Source organism: Elephantulus edwardii, unplaced genomic scaffold (genome assembly GCF_000299155.1).
Source record: "Elephantulus edwardii isolate Elephantulus edwardi_28Jun2011 unplaced genomic scaffold, EleEdw1.0 scaffold00089, whole genome shotgun sequence".
Classification (NCBI taxonomy): Eukaryota; Metazoa; Chordata; class Mammalia; order Macroscelidea; family Macroscelididae; genus Elephantulus; species Elephantulus edwardii.
In genome coordinates, this window is record NW_006399839.1 from 12,815,857 (window position 1) to 12,839,122 (window position 23,266).

The window sequence follows — 23,266 nt, forward strand, 5'->3', positions numbered from 1 at the left end:
CAGCATGGGCGGCCCGCGGGCTTGGGCGCTGCTCTGCTTCGGCCTCCTGCTCCTGGGGGGCAGCGCCGCGTGGAGCGTCGGGGGACCCCCGTTCTCGGGACGCAGGTAAGGACTGGGACCCCGTCCATTCCCCCGGACTCCGGACACCCTCCAAACTCAGGGCAAACCCAGCACTGGACACCGATCCTCCAGCTCGAGGCCAAGGGGGCAAGGACGATCGATGGCCCCGCTATCCGGCCCAGGCTCCCGGGAGTGCGGGGTTCCGCCACATCATGTGTCCGGAGCCCCTGAGCCATCCTCACCCCCTCTCTGCCATTTCACAAGCCCCCAGCGCCCCAGAAGAGAGGAAAAGGCCTCAATACGGACAAGCTCCCCACGACTTTTTTTCGTTGTGCCCCTTCCTTGTACATAGAAAAGGCCAAGGACACCCCATGGGGTCCCCCTCCCCTCTCCCTGCCCCGGCTTTTTTTAGTCCTTGGCTATTTATTTCTCTCGAGGGAAAGACGGGGTGGAGCCTCCGCGGGTCACTGGTGGCCCCCTGGGAGCTGGCATTTTGGACAGAAACAGAATCTTTCCTGGATCTCCCAGGAACTGGGAGCCAGAAGCTGGGAAGGATATCAGATCAACGCTTCGAGGACTGAATGGAGTAGAGCGCATGGCCCCCATTTCACAGATGAGCAAGCTGAGGCTGGCATAAGAAACACCACCTTGTAGATTCATGGGCCAACTGATGGAAGAACTAGGGTTCTTGTGACCTCACTGATTGCCTGGAGCCTGCTCTGTCCGGGTCCTGGCTGCAGCCTCCATCTCGGCTGGGGTCCCCTCTCTGCCGTTGTCCAAGCCAGACAATGCCGAGTGGCCAGGCCTCTTCAGGCTTTTCATCTCATTCAAAGGCCTGTCCAGCCTCCTACAGCCTCAATTCTTTAATGCTTTTCAGAAAGAAAGTCCTTTCCCCCCAGGAATCAGCGGCCAGCCCCTCCCCCCTGTTCTCCGCACTGCCCCCCTCCAAGCCTAACAGGAGCAGGTAACAGAGGCTGACTCAGGCATCGGAGGCCAGAAGAGCAGCTGTTGAAGGTACAGATGGAGTGGCCGGAGATGTCACAGTCCACACTCCGATATGTACTGACCACAGCAGACTGGGGCTGGGCTCGAACCTGCAGCTGTCACTTCCAGAACCTTCCCAGCCCCCACAGAGGCATGCAGTCTTATGCTTCCATGAAGCAGGGCCTCAGGGAGGGGATGTGACCTGTCCAATATGAATGTGAGCCCTGAATCCAAAAATCTAAGGTGATGGAGAATTAATTAGACATTCCCAGAGCTTAGGGTTTGACTACCCACCATCCAGTGCAAGGCAAGACCTCCAAGCCTGGCCATTTCCTGAGTGGGAGGAGACAGCAGGGCAGGGGCTGTGGGCAGATGCCTGCTGGCTATTGAGAGTGATCACCCTATCTGCTTATGGGAGGGGGTCAGAGAGCTTAGCATCACAGAAGCCATGGTTATAGCTGTTGCCCCATTTTACAGATGAAGAGACTGAGACCAGGCGAGACAAGAGGAACCTAAATCTAGGCTGGCTTATTCCCAGATCCACTGTCTTTTTATCCTATATAAGAGAGAGTGCTTAGGGAGCTGGGACTAGTTTGATAGAGAGGTTTGCAAGCCACAGTCAGGGGTTAGGACTTCTGGCCTAAAGGAGAACAGGGTTTTCTTCCTAACTGTTGTTCCTTCAATGTGTGACTTCAGGCAGGTCACTTCGTAGCCCTCAGCCTCAGTTTTTGTCTCTGCCAAATGGGAATGGTGATCCTACTCCCCAGGCCTATTCTTCACATGGGGCCATTCACACAGAACCCTTATCTTGGTTCCTCTATTGTCAGCAGTCAGTGGGGGGAGGAACCCCAATAGAAGGAGTCTGCAGGCTCCTTTGCCAAGATGTCCCTTCGGGCCCCAGGCCTGCCTGTTGGAGACAGCACGGGGACTTCTTGCCCCATCAACCCTCCCTCCACCCGCAGCCCAGTGCCCCAGGCGCCCCTTGGCAGCCAAGGGACCCAAGACAGAAAAGAGCCTTTGTGCCTGGGGAGGGGGAGGCTCGGGAAGACATCCAAGGGGCCGCCCCCAGCCCCAGGAATGTGGTGAGACTTTAGGACCCCAGAACTGGGGCTCCCACCTTGGCTCGTTCCTGCCCTGCAGCTCCCCGAGTTCCCTGTGGGGCCGCTTCCTGCCCCTCCAAGCTCTGCCCCAACCTGAATTGTGGTTTCTGCTGGCTCCCCATCTCCACATTGGGCCTCTGGGGTTCAACTCATCCCCAGAGTCCTGGCCCGCCTCAGCACCAGCTTCCTTTAGGCGAATCATAGGCTGAAGACAATGGATATCTACAAGACAAACCACATCACCAACTCTTCATGTGGCTCACATCTCAGCTCTTTGCCCATTGAGTGACCTAGTCAGGTGACTTCTTGGAGCCTTAGTTTCCCTACTTCACGCACTTCCGCCACCAGTTGCCACCTAGTCAACCCCAACTCATGATGACCTCATGTGTGTCAGGGTAGAGTTGTGTCCCATTGGGTTTTCAGTAGCAGATTGTTTTGAGAAAAGATTGCCAGGCCTTTCTTCCGAGGTGTCCCTGGGTGGATTTGAACTGCCAACCCTTCAGTTAGCAGCCAAGGGTATTAACTATTTTACATCACTCAGGTACCCCTCTGTAAAAATACAGAGCCTCACACTCATTGTCACACAGGGAAGGTAGCGTGTAGGTGTCCCTCATCCTAAGAGAGTCAGACCTGTGTTCAAACTATCGCTAGAATGAGTGGCCATTCCTAGGGCTGCACCAAGCTCTTTCCAAGAAAACTGCCCTGTCAGAAGGGATTCTGCTGTCCCCACTAACAGATGGACAAAGCAAGGCTCAGAGAAGGTCGGGGCCATGGCCAAGGTCACCGAGTTAGGAAGCAGCAGAGCCAGGACTGGCGTGTGGCCTCAAGGGGAGGGTTCTGCTCTCGCCTCCCCGCCCCCTCTTGAACACCTCCTTTCTTTCCTGTCCTTTTCATCACGGCCCCTTGGCCCCTGGCCGGCTTGGCTGCCTCCTGCAATTAGCCCCTATCACTGTTCCGGATCACAGCCCTGGGCCCTGCAGAGGCAAAGTCCCCTGGGCCCCTTGTGGCAGGGGGTGGAGGCTGGTCTGGCCTGTTTCCCCCTCCTCCTGTCCCCAGCATTTGGGGAGCCCAGGAGGTAAAGAGTGGACAGTGGCCACCCAGGGGTGCAGCCTGCCCCCTCCAGCCCCTGGCCCTCCTTTATCCCACAGGAGGCCCCCTCCTCAGTAGGGCCCCAGACGGACTCACCACACATCCCAGAAAAGAAAGCACCCAGGGACATCAGAGATGAAGGTGGGGTTTCTGGGGGCTGCACCCACCTCTGGAAACCTCAATCCATCAACTCTTCTCTCTTCTTCTTCATCCAGTCATTCAGCAAACACCCCTAAGGACCTTCAAGCCACCCCCAGACTGCTCGGTCCCCATGGGCTATAAAAGAGGCTCCGAACTGTGTTGGTGGGGTGGCTGGGAGGGCACATGGTGCACCTCACCTCATCTGGGCCTCATGGGATGAGTAGGGCTTGCCTGGAGCAAGGAAGTGGGGGTTTTCAGGAGGAAGTGGCCTCATGTGCAAAGGCCCTGTGGTGCAGGAGGAAGGTGATCAGCAGGCAGACCCAAGCAGGCAGGAGTCGGGGAGAGGGTGATGCGGAGCCCGGGTATGTGGTGAGCTCCAGAGCAGGCAGCAATATATTAGGTGTGGGCTGTATGGCTCTTTGTGTTAGCCTGTTTGTGCCAGGAGAGAGGGCCTCTGACCGCGTGTATGCACATATGAATCACGAGTACAGAGAAGACGGTGGGCATTTCTCTGGCTGCCTGTCCTGCCGGATGTGCCTTGCTGTGGACACGTCTGTATGCCTCTGTAGATCTGTGTGTGCACATGTGTGTCAGTGCATATTTTTATGTGCATTTTCCCAACGTGCTATGTATGCTGTATATATGTGCTGCGTGCATGTTTATGTACGTCTCTTCAGTGGCACACAATATATGTTCATGCCCAGGAACTGTCCCTCTTATCCAGAGCTTTCCACTGTCCAGGCCGCTCCTCTCTCCAACCCTCAATCCTTCTTTTGTTCCCAAGGCTTCCCCCAAGGTTTTGGGGGCCCCCTCAACTTGGGCACCAGGTTTTGTGCTCTTTCTGGGGATGAACTCCACCTCACCTCAATTTCCAATCCCAAACAAAATCCCAGCAAGTTCAGAACTACAGCTGTAGAGACCTGGAGGGCGAGGGCTTTTGAAAAATTCTTTATTAAACTTAAAAAATTCTCACCTGTTCATTACAAGGAAAAACCTCCAGCCTGAGGTTAAGAGCTCCAAGAATGCTCATCACAGGGTAGGGGGGAAGCCTGGGCAGGCCCTCCAAGCCTCAGTTTTCCCATCTGTAAAGTGGCCACCATAGCAGATGAGAATTCAAATGTGTAAATGCACGGAAAGCTTTGAGCCTGGCACCTAGCGGCCAGTGTGATATGCTGGTGTTAGTGCTCCACACTTAGACTAAGAAGAAAAGTCTAATGATTTTCTTCCAAAAAGTGCATCTTGTTTAAGTCACTCTTTGACAGGCTTTCGCTGTCTTTTTAGAACAGCATTTAAAATCGTTCCTGCTTCACCAGTTATGGGGATTGGCTCGAGATTCCGCATGCAGAGACCCTGGGCATCCAGTTAGCCAAGCGTGGCTGTCCTCGTTCCATCTGGGCTGCCTCTACTTTTGTACAGTTGCTGATAAAGCCGCGGCAAACCCCTGCCCCTCTGCCATGGGGACAGCCACATCCTTGGGCAGCACCCAGCTGGCACTTTGTCTACCTTCCCACCACCTTTGACAGACACAGATCCAAGGACTTCTCGTGGGTCCCAGCTGAGGACTTGCTCCTCAGGGACAGACTGTGGGCAGGGCAGCAATGAGTGGGAGCCTGGTCAGGGTGGGCACCCCCGAGGCAGCTGACATTCCAGGTGCTCAGCGGCCCTCATCCGGACACAGGGTCATGGGCCCTGTGCTTTCTGTCAGGGCTGGGGATCATGGGAAGGTGTCGGGTGACCCTCTTCAGCCTGAGGCCCCCCACACCCAGCTGCATTTCCTTTGTGGCCTCAGCCCCAGGGTCAGCTGGTTCCCAGATCACACAGCCTTCCCAGGGCCACGGAGCACCCTGAGGTGAGGCCAGAAGCCAGGCTAGGCCTTCCACGTTCCTCTGTCCACATGGCAGCTGTGCCACGCTCTGGCTCTGTGACTTGTCTTCACCTCCTGAGCCTCAGTTTCTCCTCTGTGAAATGGGGCAGGAAAGCCTTCCTGCCTCACCTGCATTGTAAATACCTGTAACACAGAGCGGTGCTTAGTATATGCAGCAGGATTATGAGTTGGCCGTTGGCGAAGTCAGTCTTCCACATTTGTGACCCTGATGACACATCCCAATTGGTCACACCGAGAGATCACAGAGATGCTTGAGAGGGGGACAGACATGACCCTGAGTGGGATCCAGGGCAGTGGAGTATCGAGTGGGAAAGGACTCAGAGGAAAGGGGAAGCTTTGAAGGTCAAGAATGCTGATTAAAGAAGTTCATTGGTGGCATAAATGGTTAAGCCTTGACTACTACTAACTGAACAATTAGCACTTGGTACCTAACTAGGAGCACACGGAAGAAAGGCCTGGCAATCTGTTATGAAACCCTTGAAAACCTGTTAAAATCAACTTGAAAACCCTGCAGAGCAGTTTTACTGGGGCCAGGTGGAGAATCAGAGGAAGAGCACCCCAGGCCAGCGAAGATCTGGAAATAGTGGTTCTTAAAGCAGGAGTGGGGTTCCAGAGGGCTGAGCCCCGGCGACCGGGATGGGCATGGCCAGGTTTCCATTTTATGACAATCCAGTTAGTGGAACGTTTGAAGACATTGGACAAAGGGCTGCTGCTGTCATCCAGGTGTGGAACAGGAGGGTTGGAAAGGAGACGTCTTGTCCCCTGTGGCTCACTCATCAAGACCTCCTGACAGTCCTCAGCCCCGCCATCCCCCTCACTCATTGCCATCGAGTCAGAACTGACTCCTAGCTGACCCTCCAGCTGGTCTTCAGGAGAGAAGATTGCCCATTTTTCCCTACGGAGCTCCTGATGGATTTGAACCACCAAAGAGGCACGTCCTTTGGGTTGGCAACGCATCTCCCTACGGACGATTCCCACCGGGGCTCCCTCCACCCACTCTGTTCTGTTATGTGCCATTGAATCAGACCTGAAGCAGACAAACCTGAACCCTGTTCACAGGCCCTGTGCCATCGTCATCATCTCTGACCCACTTGAGCCCATTGCCGCAGTCACTGTGTCAATCCATCTGGTTGAGGGTCTTCCTCTCTTCTGCTGATCTTTGCAAGCATGACGTCCCTTTCCAAGGAACATCATAAGCACTTGATTGTGCTTATGCGAAACCTATACTTGAACCAGAAAGCAGCCCTCAGAACAGAGCAGGGAAACATTGCGTGGTTCAGAATCAGGAAGGGAGTGCATCGGGGATGCATCCTGCCTCCATACCCTTTCAGTGTATGTGCAGAACCTCTCCTAGCAACATACCCAGAGACGAAGCTCCACCGTCCTTGCCTCAAAGGAGCACCCTGGCTGCACTTTTTCTAAGATGTATCTGTTTGTTCTTTTGGGAAGTCTATGGGATATTGATCATTTTTCTCCAGCACCACAGTTCAAAGGCATCAGTTCTGTCCTCTTGATTCATTGTCCAACTCTCAGATGCGTAGCAAGTGATAGAAAAGACAGTGACCTAAATCGGTGCATTCTGGGCCTCCAGGACCATGGCATTCACCCCTTAGCCACAGGCAGCACAGAAATGCCACCGGGAGCCCAAAGGAATCTGGGCTGTAGGAACTTCAGGGCCTCTCTGCTCCTTGCCTGCCCGTGCCCACCCCCAGGTCCTTGACAGAGCTTGAGCGCCACATTGGATCTGTTTCAGGAACTGGTGCTCATATGTGGTGACCCGCACCGTCTCATGCCATGTACAGAATGGTACCTACCTTCAGCGAGTGCTGCAGAACTGTCCCTGGCCCATGAGCTGCCCGGGGAGCAGGTGAGGCTGTGGTGGGGAAGGTACTGCTGTGCAAAGGCTGGGTGATAGGGATACTAGGGGGCAGGTGGGGCGGGGGGCAGTGGCTCTCTGTGCTTATGCCAGCCCCTTCCATGTACTCTTAAGACACCCCTGCCCACTTACACTTCTGAGTGTCCACCATGAGCACCGGTTTGTGGGGGCTTCCTGTCCAGTCTTCAAATCCTCCCACCTAGACAGTTACTGTGTGCCACCGAGTTGAATATGAGGCATAGCAATCCTGTGAACAACAGACCTGAGCCCTGCCCTGTCCTGCGCCGTCCTCATCATCTCTGACACACGAGCCCATTGCTGCAGTCACTGTGTCAGTCTTTCTAGTTGAGGGTCTTCCTCTCTTTTGCCAACCCTCCACCTTTCCTAGCGTGCAAGCATTGTGTCATTCTCCATGGAATAACCTCTCCTAACAAAGACACATAAGAGAGCTGAACCCCAGGGTTCGGGAGAAGAGAGGCTTCCAAAGGGGCCCGAGTGGGTTGCTTGCTTGTGGAGAGATGGCAGATGGCGCCTGTCTGAGCCAAGCCGCCTGGATACTCTTTCAGCTACCGAACGGTGGTGAGACCCACTTACAAGGTGATATACAAGACAGTGACCACCCGAGAGTGGAGATGCTGCCCCGGGCACTCGGGGCCGAGCTGCGAGGAAGGTAAGACTGCCCACTGGCCCTGGCCTAAGTCATTAGTGTTAATGTGTGAGTTGGAGCCTCTCCTCGGAGCGGCAGAGCGAGGCCCGTGCCTGCCATCCCCAGCAGTGGCCACAGCCTCATGGGGTAGGGGGCCTGTGGGACACTTGGAGGCAATTTCACATGTGTCATGTGGCTTATATTTGAAATCTGCCATTCAAGGTGACTGTGGCCCCTCAGGCAGGGCTCCACACCCATATCCAGGTCCCTCTGTTGGGTGTCCCAATCATTCTCACACCTGTTGTTTTTGTGTCTGTCCTGTCGTGTCAGAACCGACCCATAGCTGACCCTCCAGTGGGTTTTCAGAGGCAGTTAATCGCATGGGAGGAGACTGCCATCCTTCTCCCACAGAGCAGCTGGTGGCCTCGAACTATGTGCCTTCAGGATTGCAGTGCAGCTTCTTGCCACTGGGCCACCAGAGCTCCCTCTCACCCCTGTTACCTGGCTGAATCCTGGAGCAACAGATTTGAGGCATCCTTAAGGACTTTGTTCCCAAGAGTGACACTAAAGCAGAGTGGGACAGGGTGGGGGTGGGGGGGACTGGCCAATAACCAGGTCCATGGCCCACAGGAAGCACCTTGATGGAAATCTATGCTTTGGACCCTGGAGGTAGCGCATAAACGTGGTTGCTGAGTGTAGAAGCAGAAGCCTAGATCCTGGCTCTGACAGCTGCTCTCCCTCACTGGTGCTTCTTCAGAGATTGGCACACTCCGCCGCTGAGGACTCTGGCAGCTCCAGTTCCAACATGGGTTGACGAGGTTGCGGGGGGCTGGGGTCACTTTTCTGGAACCCCACAGCTGGGAAGGCAGGACTGACCACACATTGGTCAAGGGAGGGGTCATGGCAGGTTCCAGATAATAGGCAAGGAGAGCCAGCCGGACCCCCTGAGCCGAGAAGGGTCCACTGGAAGAGGGAGCAGGCAGAAGACAGGGAAGCTAAGATGCCTGAAAAGGAACTAGGATCGGCACCCCCTGCGCCTCGCTTGGGGTGAGGAATGGAGAGGAACCTCAGGAAGAGGGGACAGTGGGTCCTGGGGGACAGGAGGAGAGCGAGCTGGGAAGAGGCCACAGAGGAACTGGTGGTGGGGAGGGGGGGTGTCCCCTGAGTGTGGGCACCGCCGGCCCACAGACATGGCCTGCTGAGACAAAGGCCACTCTGTCCATGGCTCTCCTCCCAGGGGCAGTCCTCCCCTGATCTGTGGGGACCTTTCCCAGGTTGGGGGAAAGGTAGGGATAACTTCATGCCCCATGGGAGCCCAGCTGCTGGAGGCCACACATCCTGGAGGCTGCTGACGGCAAGCAGGGACCCAGCAAGATAGGCTGGTACAAGGCCAGGCCTGACATCTGCCGGCTCCCTGCCCCGGGCTGGGGGTGGCCAGGGCCCCGCAGGGCCAGACACACACCAGCTGTGCGGCCTTGGGCCAGGGACTCCCTGGTGAATTGTGCAAACCATTGTGCATGGAGCCCTGCTGGGGCGTGGGTGGGACTGGAAGCTGCCAGCGTGCATTGTGCCCACACGGAGGGAAGGCCGCCAGCCAGGCTGCTGGTGCATTTGCCTGGGTGTCTGCTCGTCCACGCCCTGCCCTCACCTGTGTAAAATGGTTGGAAGAAAAGCACCTACCTCACAAGACAGTTGTGGGAGGACGAAGTAGCAAGGTGTGGCTGCCCCTGCTGGACACAATGTACTGACTGAAGGCACAGGATAGACAGCAAAGTCAGGTGGGAGGGGGCATGTCCAAGACTGAATATTCTAGAAAACAGCTCTGTTGGCGGCCAGCAATGGTGGTCAGGGAGGCATGGGATTGTTAACTGTTCTGTGTCCAGCCTGGGCCTTCCTCCTGACAGCCTGGCCTCTGTCAGCTGTTTTCCTGTGCTGTGACCTGACCCTGGTTGCACCCGTAGGAATGAGAGTATCCTGAAGTGAGCACAGAGTGGAGGGGACACCCATCCCTCCAGAATCACACGAACGCACCCCGCTGTACGGCCTGGGGCGAGTCACTGCACCCCTCTGAGTCTCTGCTTTATCTGGAAGTCTCCAGGATCGACAAGTAGAAACTTCCACCTGGGACATAGTAAATGCTCACAGAAAGAGTCCCACTCCTTCTCACCCTCTGGACTAGGTCCCCCCAAGTAATGATTCCCAGGGGAAGCTCTGCCACCCACCCACGAGCTACCCCATTTCACAGTCAGCTGCTCAGCGCACAGGACTTCAGCCCTCCTCACCTTGCCTCCTCACCTGCCAAACAGGAGTAGGATGATGGATGGAGACGATTTGTTTGATGTTCACAGGCTCCTCATGAAGAAGTCAGAGGAAATGGACCCCATTTTATAGATGTGGAAACTGAGGCTCAAAGAGGTTAAGGGACTGACTCAAGGTCACTCAGCACCTGAGAGTCTGGATTGGAAGGCAGACCAAGTGTTCCTGCCTTCAGGGAGTGGGAGGTGGCTGGATAGCTGCAAGGGGTACTGGTGACCCTCTCACCTGGCCTCCTGCTCCTGCTCAAAGCAATGGACTAGAAAGGGCCAAGTCGGGGAAGCATGATGTGAGCGAACAGCTTGGAGACATGAGTGAGGCAGGCATGAAGGTGTGTGAGACCTGGAGCCCAAATTCACCTCTCTGGGCCTGAGCCTGACCCCTGAGTTCCCAGCCTGGCGGCTCTGCTGAGTCTAATTCAGCCATTGTGTTTCCTGGATCTCACTCTATCAGCCCATTACCTAGATTATGAAAGTGGGGTTCAGAGAGGGCAAGCATGTTACCCAAGAACACACAACAAGTGAGAGTTTTGCCTGGGATTCTTCCCAGCATCTCTCTAAGTTGCCTTCAACAACCCCAAAGTCCTGATAGGAAGGGGTTGAAAGCTGCCATGTCCAATCCCTGAGGCATGTGCACTACTTCACCCCAACATTCTGCTGTGTCACAAATGGCTCAGAAGTGGAAACTGAGGCTCAGAGAAAGCAATACCTTCACTGGGGTTATAGCAGTGGGCGGTGGAGCGAGCATAACCTGGTCGGCCTGAGTCAAGGGTCAGGGTCCTTTCTCTGAAGTCACGCTGGCTGATGACTTGAAGGGACAAGTGTTCAGACAGCTGAGGCCTCGTGAGGCCGCTGCGATCCCATCTCAGCCCAGCACCTCCCAGAAAAAGACACAGATGACAGATTCTCTCTCTTCTCCCTTGCTGCTTTCCTCTCTCTGCTTTCCTTAGAGTGCGCTTCCATTCCTGTCTTAGACTGGCTTCCCTGGAGATGGCAAAACTATTGAAATACACACATTAAGATAGAAAAGAGAGATTTGATGCAAGGAAATGAATGGCTCACATGGTTGTGTTGACTGGCAAGTCCCTAATCCATCGGTCAGAAGGCAAACTGGAGGCTTCTCCTGACGCAACACGCAGGGGCTGATGATACTACAGTTGGCCAGTCAGATGACCGATTGTGGCTCATAGGGCCTTAGAAGCTGGCAAAACTCAAAATTAAAGGTCAGTCCACTATTCACGTTTGAATAAGCAGAAGTCAGATGATAAGCCAGATGCAGGACAGAGCAAGTGAGAGTCTTGCCAGAGCGGCATGTACATTAGATGCGGGTCACACTTCTTTTTTTAAAAATAAGTGTTACTCGAATGATGTCAGTCTAGAGACTAGGGTGCGCCTGATCCAGTCCATGGTCTTTGCAATTATTTGTTCTGCATCAGAGAGCTGGGTAATGACTAAGAATGATAGAAGAATTGATGCCTTTGAGTTGTGGTGCCAGAAAAGTCTTGAACATACCATGGACCACCAAGAAAACAAATAAGTCTGTCTTAGAGAGGGTGAAACCAAGTTTCTCCTTGGAGGCTAGGATTTTGAAGCTCTATCTCACATGCTTTGGGCATGTTGGCAGGAGGACTGATCCTTGGAGAAGGACAACATGCTCAGAAGGGTGGAGGGACAGCTCAGGAGAGGAAGATGAAATGGATTGATACAGTAACTAGGACAATGGAGGTTGGTGTGTTGGAGTCAGTGAGACTGGCTCAGGACAGAGCAGGGTTCAGTGTTATTGAACATAGGGTTGCTGTGAGTCTCGGGTGACTTGACGGCACACACAATTACAACTTGAATTTTATTTGATGCAGAATTATTTACCCCTGAACCATGAGGTTTTGTTTCTTCAGTTTCTTGTGGGTTATCTTTTTCTTCCGGGCAACCTCCTCTTCCAGTTTAGGAATAATCGGTTCCTTTTCAATAAGAATCATCTCAGTTTGGCAGGGGGAGCTCACGTAGAAGGTAATAGGACCGTGAGCTCTGTACCTGAGGCTGGCACATCTTGGGACCTTTGTTCACCTGTTTACAACGATGCTCATTCAAGTCTCACTCGTACTCAGCCTCCATCCTTCCTAAAATCACCCTTACCCCAGCCCTGCCTTTACTCATGTCTGGTCCTCACTTTTTTTACCCAAGTCTCGCCTTTACTCCCGTCTCATCTTTACTCAAGTCCTGCCTTTACTAAGTATGGCCATTACTCAAGTTTCACTCAAACCTGAGTCCTGGCCTTACTCAAGTCCTGTCTTTAATCAAGTCACATCCTTATACATAAGCTATGTACGACATCTCTCTGAACCCTGCTCTGTCCTGAGCCAGTCTCACTGTTTCTGACACACTCACCCCCAGTATCCTAGGAACTATGTCAATCCATCTCATCCAGGGTCTTCCTCTCCTGCGGTGTCCCTCCACTGTTCCAAGCATGATGTCTTTCTCCAAGGACTGGTCCAGCCTGGAAACATGCCCAAAGTGTGTGAGATAGAGCTTCAAAATCCTGCCCTCCAAGGAGAAACTTGATTTCACCCTCTCCAGGACAGTCCTATTTGTTTTCTTGTCAGTCCATGGTATGTTCAAGACTCTTCTCCAGCACCACAACTTGAAGACATCAATTCTCCTATCATCCATAGTCATCGTCCAGCTCTCTGAGGCATAACAAGTAATTGTGAAGACCGTGGCCTGAGTTAGGCGCACCTTAGTGTCTAGACTGACTGACATCATTGTTTTTCAATACTCTGGAGAGATCACTGTCAGCAGATTTTTCCAGTGCAATTTGTCTTTTGATTTTCTGACTGCTGGTGCCAAGAGTGTTGATTGTAGAGCTGTTGTTAAGTATCATCAAGTCGTAGACGACTCATAGAGTCCCTATGAACAAAAGTCTTGAACATGCAAAACTTTCATCTTTTCTCTAAGTTCATAGAATTTCTGGAGGCAAGCTATTTCGGAAGAGGATGCCATTCCTGCTTCCAAGCCTATTTTAATTCAGGAGCTCCACCAAACACTGTCCATCCACCATGGGTAGCCATTATCGCATCGACACAGGAGTGTCACAGTGTTCACAGGACTTGAGTACGGGTGAACTTGAGTATTCCGCTTGAATCAGGACAGAACTTGAGTAAGGGTGAGACTTTAATAAGGAGGGGACTTAAGTGATGCTTGTCTGTTGAGTCTATGATCTCACGTACACCTCAGCCTCATCCCACCTCACTAGCACAGAGGATTTACTACACTTAAAATTATCTTTTGTGACATCAAACAGAGGACACCCTCCCCAGCACTGGGAATCATGCCCCAGCCACGCTGACACTGCGCTTGGATTGTCACACTTCCTCACACTCACAGAGGCTCGTGGCTCTCCACCCTGCCTGGCAACCAGAGAGGGGAAGACACTTTCCTAAATGCACACAGCAACGGGGACTTGGAGTTCCCATTCAAGCCCTTTCTCACCATCCAGGGGAGGATGTTCCCCTATGTCTCTTACATTCTAATCAGGTGCTGGGCATGTGCTTTCCTTGGCTCGTCCAGAGTCCTGAGGGCCGACCATCCCGTCCCCCTCCCCACTCCTGCTTCTGAGGCTTGGCAGCCCCCACCTCTCCATCTACACACACACACACACACACATACACACACACACACACACACACACACACACACACACACACACACACTTCGTTCCCCCGGCTTCCTTCCCTCCTCCTTGCCCACCTCAGGGCAGTCCTCCACCAATTCTTTGAGCCCCACCACCACTTCTCTTTAGTGTCTGGCCCAGTGAGCCCTCTGGAAATAAATGAGAACTTCACCTCACTCTAAAAAGGGGGGTCAGGCCAGACTCAAACTCAGGCTCCCCCTGGCCTCTTGACTGGGTGGTAGGGTTTCCTAGCTCCCCAGCCCAGCCTGACCCCAACCCCTGGTTGAACAAATATTTACATTTGCAAAATAAATTCCGGCAGGAAATCTGGCTGGGGGTGGCGACTCCCTGTGGCCTGTGGCTTGCTGAACTGTGCAGACATGCGTGGCCCTAAGCTATGAACAGGGAATTCCTCCTTTGGCCCTAATGGCACAGGGTTCAAATCCCAGCTCTCTCTCCCCTTCTCCGTTAGCCTCACACTTCCCAGAGAAGTGTTTTCATCTGCCTGTGGAGTGGAGAGCAGAGGGCCACCCAGGCTTGTTAGGCAGCACCCGGTCCCCAAGCCCAGGCAGACGGAAGGGAGCACTTTTGGGGTACAGACGGTCAGGAACTAGAGATAAGCACAGGTTGGAGGAGATCAGCTCAGGAAGTGATGAGAATGTCGAGAAGGGCTTTGGCACAGGGCAAACAACCTTGTCTATCCAGGAAGGCTTCCTGGAGGCAGTGACATAGAAACAACAGCTATAAGGCTTGGAGGAATATGGTGTGTGCATAGGAGTGTGGGAGTGTCGGGGAGGGGGCAGGGAGGGACCTCCCAGATGGAAGGGGGAAAGGCCAGATTTGTGGTTTTAGAACCAGCTGGAAGCCTTTCAGGTGGGAGATGAGGGTTGTGGCTGAAGAGGGAGCATTCATCATGGACAGGCAGGAGGATCAGGGGCCTCTCAGCCCACTGGGGCCTTCTCTGGGGTCGTGGCCACACACCGGCCAGTGGGAGGAAAGGTACAAATTCACTCCCTGTTGAGCTCCTAGGAGCTTGTGCCACGTGAGGTGGTGATCATGTTAAATGGTTCTCTCCGTCAGTCAGAATTCAGGGGGGTTCTCTGGGGCAATGTTGGGGAACTCTGAATCCAAAACCACCATTCTGTGGTCTTTCTGATGCTTTTGTTATTTCTTTATGCCGTCTTTTCTTTCCTTTTTCATATTACCACCTTCGATTACCACGCTGTGTCCCATCTGCCTGGCCTGCTGGTAAGGCCAGGTTTTCATTGGGTTGTTTTTGTTTTTTTGTGGGCTTTTTTTTTCTCATAAGCCCTCAGCTCCCAGCACATTATCCAAAAGCAAATTAGTGGCAAAAAGAATTTCTGACCACAAGTGCACAAATGACTAACACCGGGGACACCCCAGTGGGATCCTCGTCAGATGACCTGAATTCTATCATCTGATTTCACTCATTTTCAAGCCCATTGTGTCTGCTGCCTACTGTGGCTTGCTTTTAATTCCGTTTTCTTCCTTAAGCTGCATTTTCAGCACATGATTCATACACTTATCAGCAGTGGGTGCCGGCTCTGTGCTAGGCGCGGAGCAGCCCAGCGAAGGAGCCAGACAGGGTCCTGCCCAGCCAGCAGTGGACAGTGGGCTGCGGCTGGGAGCTAGTTGGAGTATGCAGTTTGTTGGAGGCCCAAAAGAGCTGGAAAATGAAGAACCAGGATGTGGGGGCAGAGGGCTGGCAGGCGCGGATGCTCTGCTAATGCTTCATCATAGAGGAAAACCAGATTTCCACAGGGAGGGAGCGATCTGCTGGTGCTTTTTGTCAATGTCCCGAGAAGAAGAATAAAATGGGACTTTACATCTTCCTCATGGGACAGGAAGGATGATGGGGGGCTGGGCCAGGCCATTCATCTCTCTGTCACCAGCATCCCGGCTGGACCCTGCCTTTGACTGATGGGGAGTTCACGGAGGAGGGGTTGATATGAAGTGCTGAGTGACCCAGGAGAGGGAAGGTCAACCCCTGGAGTCAGAGGGCAGCACCATTTAAGCCAGTTGCCAAAATCCTGGTGCCCCAATGTATGTCAGAGGAGAGCTGTGTTCTCAGAGTGTTCTGTGAGTCTTTTTTTTTCCATTACTTCTTTTGTGTGTGTACCATCAATTTGTATCTGACTGGTACAGGAGGAGACTCCTCCTCCTTCTCCAGTAGAGCATCTGCTGGATCTGAACCACGAACCTCTGGGGTTGCAGTGCAGCTTCTTGCCACTAGGTCATCAGAGCTCCCTTGTGACTTATTTTTCTGAAGTAGTTTTCCAGAGTCAGACCGACCTGGGTTCAAATCCAGGCTCAGGACTTTTAGAGGGAGGTAGCAATCAATGAGTGAGACCCTTCAATTAGGAGAGATCAGTTGTGTTGTTATAGTGTATCGTCTAGTGGAAACCAACTCATAGCTGACCCTCTAGCAGGTTTTTAGAGGCAGTTTAATCTCACGGGAGGAGATTACCCACCTTTCTCCAATGGAACAACTGGTGGGTTTCGGCATAACTCCTTGCCATTGGGCTACCAGAGTTCCCTAGAGGAGAAAACAGAGGTGAATCCTATTAACCCATCCTTTTACCTGAGCGTAGGAGTGGTGGTGTCATGTGCAATATATCTGGCTCCTAACCAAAAGGTTAGTGGTTCAGATCCCACAGCTGCTCCATGAGAAAAAAGATGGGGGTAGTCCCCTCCCATAAAGACTTACAGACTCGGAAACCCAACAGAGGGTCGCTGCCGGTCAGAATCAAATTGACAACAGTAGGTTCGAGTTTTTAATCTAAGTGCCGGAATAGAGGAGCGGAACTGCCTTGGTTTCCCCATCTGTAAAGGGGAAGGATAATAAGTTGAGACAGAATGCATTGAAGGACTCAGAGGGTGCCAGACACGGAGTGAGAGCCCCACAAGTGTTAGCTGTTATTATGCTGGTTCGAGTCGAGTCAGCTCTGAGTCAGAGACCTTCTGAATAACAGGGCCCCATCTGAGGCAGCCGCACAGCCCTCGGTGTGTGTGAGCGCAGCCTTGTAGCGGCCGTGCCGGGTCAGCTCCTGAAAGGTTTCTCTCTCATTATGGCTGGCCCTCTCATTTACACCATTATTACCATCTGCCTCCTAAGAAGTAGGAAAAGGAGCAGTTCAGCAAAAGAGAGGAAGACTCTTAACACTGTGGCTTAACGGTGAGTGCAGCAATGGACTTGAGGATGGAGGAGGTTGTGAGGACAGAGCAGGACAGGGCACGGTTCAGATCTCTTGTTTAGAGGGTCATTGGGATCATAATCTACTCAGTGATACCTAACAACATTGACCTAAGGCCTGGCTGACCCCTATGTGGTACCCGCAGTTAATGTGCCAGCTGTTCCCCACAAGGTTGGCATGAGACTAATCAGGCACGGATGCCCGTGGGGATGCCCGGGGTTAAGAATGGACTCAAGGACAACTGGTTATTGGTTCAGGCCAAGCCAGGCCGTGTTAGGGATGGAGCATGGCCCCTACTGGCCAGAGAGCCTGGCTCGGCCCCAGTTATGAGCTAGCAGTGTTCTTCCCCCACCATTCTGAGTGAGTTACTCCCTGTACCTAGACTTCTCGGATGGGTGTCTCGGAGAAGCAGGCCCAGTAGTGGGGCGGGAGCAGGGCCTGGCAGCCTCCCTGCTGGGGACCAGCCAGAAGCGCCCGTCTGGTTTGAGTTCCCGGCGCCTCTCATTCCCTCCACCAACCCACAGCCCACTCTGAGCTGCCAGACCTGAGCCTTATTTGGGTCTTGTCCCCCCCCCAAGACGACACTTTGCAGCCTTAAAAGGCAGACCTGGGGTTTGGGGGGAGTTGGGAGGGGAGAGGGCATAGCTGCCACAGCTGGCTCCAGAGACCCTCCAGCTGTGCCCCTGCCCCAGTTTGACCAGCCACCCTAGCCCTCCAGCTGTCACCACCGCTGTCCACGCCCAAGACAGACCAGCCAGGCCAGCCCACCTCTCGAGGATGAGGCCCCCCGGCCCTCCCAGGCAGCTGCCTCCCTCTGGTTTGCATTTAAAACCAGAACTGGATCCACTTCAATCTGGTCTTTCCAAGGAGGCCAGAAGAGGGTGGACAGCGACGGTCGCAGCTGCTATGGGCAGAGCGCCAGGCCCCAAGTGTCCTCACTAGGACAAGCCTGGGAGATGTAGCTGTCTTATTGTCCCGTTTTACAGATGGGAAAGTAGGCAGATTTAGGGAGGATAAACCACACACAAGTTTATGAGTGGCAGCGCTGTGACCTGCCCTGGTAAACTCATCACACAATAGTTGAGGTTGTTGGGGAACCCTCAGCCTCATTTATAGCCCCCGAGCTCACCTCTAGCCCATTCCTCAGCCCCTTCAGTTTGCCTCCTTTGACCAAGTTCACGCTGTGTGACTCAGGTAGATTGTTCTACCTCTCTGAGCCTGCCTCCCTCGGCAGGAACGAGAGTAGGGTAAGGTGGTGGGTGGCCAGGAGGTGAAAGTACCTAGCCTCTGACTGTCCTGTTTCTCAGCCGCAGGCTCCTCTGGCCACGTGGAACCCGGGTGGTCTGGCCACAGCATGCGGCGAATGGCGCTTCGGCCCCCAGTCTTCTCAGGTGGGTTCAGAGGCAGCTGCTCGGAGTCCCCTGGGCCCGGAGGAGGCTGGAGGGCCGTCCAGGGCAGGATGAGGCCTGTCCTGAACCAGCTGGGTCCACTATGGAGGGTCAGGGACAGCCCCCATTACATCCCCTTGGTCTGGAAAGCAAACTGAGTAGAGAAAGGGAGGCCCCACAGGGGGGCAACTTGTCCCAGGCCCAGACACCCTGAGACCCAGGACAGACAGACATGCATCAACACAGACTTCTTCTTTGTCTTTACACTCGCCCTTTCCGAGAATTTTGAGGCACCCCACCAGTGGCTATCCATCAACAGCCCACCAAAACCTCCCAGCACCCCCGCTGTCCCCATCCTAAAGAGGGTCAGAGGGGCTGTTCCCACGTAAGGGAACATCCAGGCAGGTTGGGGACTTGGTGGCAAACTTTATGCTGGCTCCAAGCCCCCGTGTCCCTGCGTGTGAAGCAGAGGGGTGACCAAGGCCTGACGCACAGCATTGTCCCAGGCCTGGGGGGCGGGGAGGCGTTGGGAGCACCTGGCACAGTGCCTGGCAGCTAGGAGGTGCCGTCAGGATTTGGAAATGTCAGCAATAACTTCAGTGTGGGACTGAGGAAACGGGAAGAGCTGGACAGGACATGGGAGGGTGCTTCCAGAGGAAGGCTTAGAGGGTGGCCCTCTGAAGCCAGCCCAGGCAGACGACGGTCCCCAAAGTCCGAGCTCTAGACCTTTGCAGGATTTCCTGCCTCGGTGCTGAGAAAGGGGTTATTTTTTTAACTCAGAAGCTGTGCATTCGGGTCCCTGCTCCTGCTCTGGGAGAAACAAGTCCGCTCTGGAGGCCTCAAATAGTCCCGGTTCCCCACAGGCTGTGGGCCACCCTGGCCAGCAGGGACTCCACAGGCCTTGTTCCCACTGCATCCTGCCTCCTACCCCCCCAGAGGCACCTGACCCTGGCCCCAGCCTCCTTTCTCCCCTCAGGTTGTCTCAACTGCAGCAAAGTGTTGGAGCTGACAGAGCGGCTGAAGGTGCTGGAGGCCAAGGTGGGTGAGCAGTGTCCCTGATGCCTCCCGCCCTGGAGCTGGGTAGGACACAGCATCCCAGGCTCCCCACCCCCTTCCCCAAAATGCATCTCTGCGCTGAGCTTCAGCACCCCCATCTCCAGAGCCTCACACTGACACTGACACACACACACCCCCACCAGACAGGCACCATCCTCCACCATTTGTTTCACACTCCTCCCTAGGGAGCCCTCCCAGGCAGCTCCACTTCCATGCCCTCACTCCTCCAAGCACCTGGAAGCCCCCTCAGTTGCACCCTCCTTCCCATCCCAGCCACATGCACACAGATACCACCCCAGAGCTCAAGCCACCCTCTCCCTTTATTCCTATGACTACCCATTGCTGTTGATCCAGAACTCATAGCTGACCCTCCAGGGAGATTTAGAGGCTGTAAATGGCACGAAAGGAGATTGCCCATCTTTCTACCTTGGAGTTGTTGGTGAACTTGAACCACCAGAGAACCACAACCTTTGGGTTAGCAGCACCCGTTCCTGAGGGCTGTGCCCCAGAACGCCCTTACCCCCTACAAGGCCACCTCTGCTGTCACAGAGTAAGAAAATCTCTACTGTACAGATCTCCAGCTGTCTCAAAACTTAGAAGTTTAGAAGTTTCAAAAAAGAGGAAAACTTAGAAATGTGAAAAACCTACCAGAACAGTATTCCCAGCAGACCACCTGTTGCTGTTGCCTCTAAAATAAGCAACTATTGACATTTTAGTATCTTTTCGTTGCGGTTTTCTAAGTGTATGTGGAAGCTGTATGTTGGGTCCACGTAGCCCTTGCGTCACCATCCTCTCCTCTGGCAATCTGTCTTTTCCATTATTACTTGTTTTCGTTTTATTCTTTATTGTTGTTGTTGTCATCATCACCATCATCATCATCCATTCATGCATGCACTTTTCTTTCTCCTGCTCCCCCAAGTCCCTGGGTATGGCTGCTGTCATATACATGGTTGTTTTGGGGGTTTTTTCCTTGTATACCATCAAATCAATAGATTCATCCTAGAGAGGGTTAAACCAGGCTGCTCCTTGGAGGCAAGGATTCTGGGGCTTCGTCTGACATACTTTGGACATGTTATAAGGAGAGACAGGTCTTTGGAGAGGGACATCATGCTGGGCAGAGTGGAGGGACAGCGCAGGAGGGGAAGACCCTCTATGAGGTGGACTGATTCAGTGACTGGGGTAATCGGGATGGATGTGTCAGAGGCAGTGCGATTGGCACGGGATAGAGCAGGGTTTAGGGCTGTTGTACATAGGGTCGCTATGAGTCGCAAGTGACTCCACGGCACATAACAACAACAACAACAACCATCAAATCAAATCCGACTGGCACTAGAGGAGATTGCCCCTCCTTCTCCAGCAGAGCATGTCCTAGATTCGAACCTCATGCCTTTGGGATTGCAGTGCAGCTTCTTGCCACTAGGCCACCAGAGCTGTGTCCTTCCTTTCACCTGCTCCAGTACAGTGTTCATTATCTATCCATTCTGTTTCCGCTTACCCCTCTCCTCATCTCGATCCTACTATTAGATAAGTAGAGTCTTGATCACCTAGCACCATTGTGGTAAAGACATGATAAAGCGTGAGGCTTTAAAAAACCAACGTTGATGGTCTCGCAATTCTGGAGGCTTGAAATCAAATCCACGAAATGAGTGGACACAGCGACTGTAACTATGGACTCGAGCACAGATGGTGAGGATGATGCAAGATAGAGCAGGGTTCAGATCTGTTGCTCTTAGGGCCCCTGTGAGCTGTGTATCTACCAACAAAGTCAAATGAAGGTCTCAGCCCTGTTGACTCTTTCCTTGTAGATGGGTCTGGGCATCTAGGCGTTCCTTTCTTCCTTGGCTTATGGAAAGTCCTCAGGGGGTATCTGTAATCTCACACATGTGTCTCTCTGTCTGTACGGCTCTTTTGATAACTCAAAAATTCTTAGTTTTAGGACTCACCCTTACACTGGCATTGACTGATTGGCTGCATTGCACTCAGTCACATTCTGTAAGGTCATTACATTACATTCTACAGATAGAAAGGTGGAGATCTCAACACACATTGGGCAGGGGGACACAATTCAGTTCATAACCAAGAGGTAATTCAATGCTCTGCCCGAGTATGGACTCTAAATGGGCAAGGCCAGACAACAGGAGTGGTGTGTGTTCATTAAGAGGTTTTCATTCCGTGGAATATGTGCTAGGAAGCCAGTGAAAAGGGCTTCTATTTTCTGTCCCTGGTTTATCAAATGGAAGAGCAAGCTTCCAAACAGTGTGTGTTAGAACCTGAATCTTGAGGCACTGGAACTCCACAGCTTCTCCCTGCACATAAGAGACAGTTCAGCCCCCGTCCAGGAAGACAGTTCACAATCCAGGCCCTTCCTGTCCAACACATTTCTGCTTCTCTCTGCACAGGCTCCATAAGAGGGCTCCCCTCCCTGGTCGTCATTCTGGCCTTGTTTGATGCGGTCCCCCAGCCTGCAGCTCAGGAGGGCACAAGGATAGTGACAGCTAGGCCCAGAATGTGACTTTTGTGCCCACCTTCACCTGGTAGCCTAGTGAATAAAGAGCTGTGCTGCCAACTCAGAGGAAGGTACTTCGAATCCACCATCTGCTCCAAGGGAGATAGATGAGGAGCCTCCTGTGTGGATTACTGCTTCTGGAATCCCGCTGAGGGGTCAGCTATGAGTCGGCACTAATTCCACAGCACACAACAACCACCACTATCTCGAAACTCTTAGTGACCCCAAAGAATTGTTCCATGGAGTTTTCCAAGGCTGTGAACTTCTGCAAACAGATTGCCAGACAGTCTCCCCCTGCAGCTGGCCTGTCCCTGGTGAGACCCTGGTACCAACTCTAACCCTGTCTCCCCTGTTCCTCCCCAGGTGGCTTTGTTGACTGTCACAGAGCAGGCAGTGCCCCCAGTCCCAACTACCTTCAAAGACCCCGCCTCGCTCTGGGGCTCGCCAGCTGCCCAGGGCAGCCCCGGGGACGGAGGCTTCCTAGGTGAGCAGGCATCAGGGATGAAATGCACATCCCGTGTGAGAAGGAACACTGGACAGGATATCAAGTGTGGGAGACTCGGCCTCACCCTGCCACTGACTGCCCACCCTCTAAGCTTGACCCTCAGGCTTGGGGCCTCAGTCATCCCAGCTGTCCAGTGAACCTGAGGGGACCCCTACGCACTGGCATCCTACAAGAAGCCCTGAGGATTCTTCTCCAGAGCAGAGCTGGGGGTGGGGACACTGGGGAACTCACCCTCACCCAGACTTAGCTGGGACACTGACCTCTGCCTGTTCCCTGTCCCAGGGCCACCAGGAGCCAGAGAGAGTATGAGGCTCTCATTGCTCCCTCGAGATGGTACGTGTGGGCCAACAGGCTGAGGCCAGGGTGGGGGCAAGAGCTCAGCCAGAGCCGCCACCCTGATGTACTTTCATTCACAGACCGAGTGGGGACCCGGGGGCTGCCTGGACCCACTGGCCCTAAGGGAGACACCGGCAGCCAGGGCCCGATGGGAATAAGAGGCCCTCCAGGTGAGTGGTACAAATTCTGTCCCCAACCCCACCAGTCAGTCCCAGGCAGACTGCTAGGAGCTGGCACCCCTGTTCTGTGATACTCCATATCTCCCTCAGTGTGGTCTAGGCCTGTCTGGCTGGCAACCTGTTTCTCTGCTCACCACTCCTATCTTGCATTTACTCAGTCTGTGCTTCAGGGTCACATCTTCCCAGCAGAGTCTGTACCAGATGCTGGGTGGGTCTGCCAGAGCTCTCAGACTGTCTAGGGAAGAGGCAACAGAGAATCCATTCATGTCACCAGGATGGAGGATGTCAGGGGGATGGGAGTCCTAAGGAAAGAAGCACCAG

At 53.6% G+C, this 23,266-nt stretch overlaps 1 protein-coding gene across 1 annotated transcript in view; it reads left to right on the plus strand.

Annotated features, from left to right (window-relative positions):
- The first annotated feature begins 4 nt into the window (after window positions 1–4).
- The window catches only part of EMID1 (EMI domain containing 1), a 52,451-nt gene continuing 29,189 nt past the window's right edge, over window positions 5–23,266 (plus strand). The window contains exons 1-8 of the mRNA XM_006890526.1: window positions 5–105; window positions 7,013–7,126; window positions 7,702–7,805; window positions 18,283–18,366; window positions 19,340–19,401; window positions 22,289–22,409; window positions 22,713–22,763; window positions 22,847–22,936. Of these exons, the coding sequence (XP_006890588.1) occupies window positions 5–105; window positions 7,013–7,126; window positions 7,702–7,805; window positions 18,283–18,366; window positions 19,340–19,401; window positions 22,289–22,409; window positions 22,713–22,763; window positions 22,847–22,936 (727 nt within the window). The remainder of the gene's footprint in view (window positions 106–7,012; window positions 7,127–7,701; window positions 7,806–18,282; window positions 18,367–19,339; window positions 19,402–22,288; window positions 22,410–22,712; window positions 22,764–22,846; window positions 22,937–23,266) is intronic.